Source organism: Octodon degus, unplaced genomic scaffold (genome assembly GCF_000260255.1).
Source record: "Octodon degus isolate 3935 unplaced genomic scaffold, OctDeg1.0 scaffold00034, whole genome shotgun sequence".
Classification (NCBI taxonomy): Eukaryota; Metazoa; Chordata; class Mammalia; order Rodentia; family Octodontidae; genus Octodon; species Octodon degus.
The window spans coordinates 7,837,383-7,840,602 of NW_004524610.1; the positions used below are offsets into that span (position 1 = coordinate 7,837,383).

General features: G+C 56.5%; 1 protein-coding gene across 1 annotated transcript in view; it reads right to left on the minus strand.

Moving 5' to 3' along the window:
- Positions 1 to 1,411: 1,411 nt before the first annotated feature.
- Hddc2 (HD domain containing 2) overlaps positions 1,412 to 3,220 on the minus strand; it is a 12,129-nt gene continuing 10,320 nt past the window's right edge. Inside the window, exon 4 of the mRNA XM_023714260.1 lies at positions 1,412 to 1,711. Coding sequence (XP_023570028.1) covers positions 1,614 to 1,711 — 98 coding nt within the window. The 3' untranslated portion in view covers positions 1,412 to 1,613. The remainder of the gene's footprint in view (positions 1,712 to 3,220) is intronic.

Below are 3,220 nucleotides of genomic sequence, written 5' to 3' on the forward strand. Positions count from 1 at the left end.
TCTTCAAAAGCAACCGCGCTGGGCCCATTCTGCAGTCACTGCAGAGCGACTGTACGCACACGTGTGCTGCTTCTGGAGAGATCATGCACCTCACTTCCCGCAGGCTGGGTCTCCATGGATACCGCAAAGTTGCCAGAGAAACACTGCCTAAAACATTACCATGTCAGCTTCAAAGGCCCTCCAATAGAAACTGGCATCTGAGTTGAAGGGACAGGCCCTGCTGCTCTGTGGCAAAGACCTGCACATGTTCGCATGGACCACCTTTCTTTCCGCATGTCCCACTGCAGGGTCACTTACAGGCATGTGAGGGTGAGCCACTTAATCCCGCAGAAGGAACAGGAGGGGAAGACACCAAATCGATGCATAACCTCCCTCAGCTTTAGTGCCTCTGGCAACACCCTTCCATGTGAGGTTTCTCACCAGGTAATAAATGTTCTTATAACCAAGTCTCAAGAGCTGTAGATCAGACAGAAAGGAGAAAGAGGCATGTGCTAAGGTCTGGGTTGAGAACATCCCGAAGCCTCATGTACTCCCCAGCAGGGCAGAACGGAACGTGCAGTCAGGTGGGGCTTGGTGGAGGGGGCCACCGGGTGGGGCCTGGCTGTGTACACCTCTCCAGACCCACCCTACTCTGCTCCAGATGAACAGCTGCCCTCCCTCTATCCAGGCCGCTCCACCACGCTGGACCACATGGAAACTCCCAGACCTGGGACGGGAACCATGGACAGAAACTTCTAGAACTGCAATCCTCTCTCCCTTTAAGCCATGGCCGTCTCAGCCATGAAGTGCCTACAACCGCGGGAAAGTGACAACTGAACCTGTGTGCCCCCATTTACAGCCAATTTAAGTAACACAGGGCTGCAGGGCAAGGTTTCTGAGTGCATAATCAGGGTCACAATGAACGAGAAGTAAAATTCTGCTCAAGAAAGTGATGGGGGGGGGAAGGGTGTCAGGTACTACCTCACCCGTGGTGAGAAGTGTTAGAGCACCCACACAATTTCTCTTCCAGGTCCTCATCACGACATCAGCAGCAATCTGTTCTCAACTCAGTGTGTCTTCAATGAATCTGGCCCTTGCGGGCCGGTGAGATAGCTCAGTGGACTAAAGCGCCTGCTCAGGCAAGCATAGGCACTGTGGTTCGATCCCCAGGACTACATGCCTGCCCCCAGCATTGTCAGAGCTGGCCAGAGCCTGGGCATAGTGGCGCATGCCTGTAATCCCAGTGCTCGGAAGGCTGAAAACAGGAGGATCACCATGAGTCCGAGCCACACAGTGAGACCCTGTGACAACCAAATACATTAAAAAAAAAAAAAAAAAAAAAGGAAGAATCTGGTCTTCAGGCAAGCAGGTTACTAAGTCAAAAAAAGATGACTTAAGATGACGCTAAAACTTTTCAAGTTTAAGGTGTGTACCGTTTTATTTATTAAAAAGGCAGTCCTCCTCACTCCTGCTGTGTTCATAACCACTTCTTCCGTGGCTTTAGGGCCTGAATAACATCACACTTCTTGCAGAATTCCAGACAACTGAAAACCCACAGACTTCACATGGAGGGACTTGAGACCAGCAACAGCAGAACAGCACCACGAAATGGAAAGAAATCTCGGGTCACTGGCTCAGGAGTGTGGCTCGCCTGCGGCTGTGGCAATGTTTGCGTTCCTTTCACCTTCGATTTCAGAGACAAGCTGGACTATTTCGGGATGACTGAATTTCCCTGCAAAGCAAAAAGACATGCCCATGTTGGACAGAGAAGACACCCGTGTCCAAGGAGCTGTTTTGTGACCTGCCCCGGGCCCAGGACACAGGGCCCAGGCTACTCTGTCACCCAGGAGCCAGCGAGTCTGAAGAGGAGATTGGGGCACAGAGCATCAGGCAAGGAGGCAGAGCTGCAGGAAGCCTTGCAGGCAGCCCCAACGCCCCACAGCGGTCTCCCGTAAAGCCTGTGCAAGCCCAGGGAGCAGGGCCACAGCCCAGCTCTGGCTGTCCTCCTCTGGAAAGACGTCCACAAACGGGCCCTGCACTGGGATCTGTGACGCGGCCCTGCCACCAAGATGCCAGGTTTCAGTGACAGGCGGTGACCATACTTCCTGGGTGGGTAGGCGGCCCCTGCGCCTGCTTCGCCTCCCTGCCTGCCCCAGCTCGTGCCCAGCCCTCAGGGATGTCGCCTCTCACTGCACCGTGCATCCCGGAGTCGGTCTCACTCCCAAGGCGGCTGCTGGCACTCAGCCTTCCGGGCCTTTCCTCCCACCAGGACTGCTGTGACCCGCGTTCCTCTGAACCTGAAGGCGCAGTGACCTCCCTGCTGCCAGATCCACTGCTGCTCTCCCTCGCCACACACTTCTTCCCTCAGCTTCCAAGATCCTGGTTTCCTGTCCAGGTTTCCATGGGCTCCTCCAGCCCATCAAGCTAGTAGTCCCCGACCCCTCTGCACCACGTGCGAGCCACACCCAGCACATGGTGCCTGCGCCCTCCACCCCCTCAGCAGCTGGCCTGGATGCCACGGTGGTCCTCAGCGGGCCTCCTCCTCCCAGCACAGCAGCAGCTCTACCATGTGAACCCGACACCCTTGCCTCTGGGCTCCGTGGCACCAGCCTGCCACATTCTCAGAGCGGGGCAGAGGGTCGTGTTGCCCACGGGGAGCTGCACCTCCCACCCTGTGCCCTCTATGCCCCAGCCCTGCGCAGCCAAGCTTCCCCCTGGGAGCCAGGATTCGGGAGGCAGTGGCAGGAAGAGGACACAAAGCTGGGAAGCAGATTCAAGAGGAAACAAAAAAAGAAGCCCCAATGTCCCCATAACAGTTTTCACAAGTCACAGTCTAGAAATACCCTCAACTTGCTCTAAGGAAGCCTTTCCCCAGCACCAGTGATGGCGTGAAGGGAGGAGCCACTAGGGCAGCCACACTGCCAGCTCGTGATGGGCAACTTCCCAGGTGCAAATCCCTCCCAGCAAAACACAGAGATTTGCGTGTACCCCTCTCTGGTTGGACCCTCCTGGCGGGCGCTCCACGTTCTGATTCCTGGCAGCACTATGTCACAGCACATGCAGGGTGTATGCAAGCGCCCAGTGGGCACAGACACCACCAGCCACAAGCCGTGCGACCACCGCTGCATCCTCCTGGGACTCACAGGGGTTGGTGGACCTCGCCCGCCGAGCCAGGGGCAGGTCCCCGGCTGTGGCCACAGCCTCCTGCCTACCTCTAGCTCTGCACAGGGCAGCTCCAACT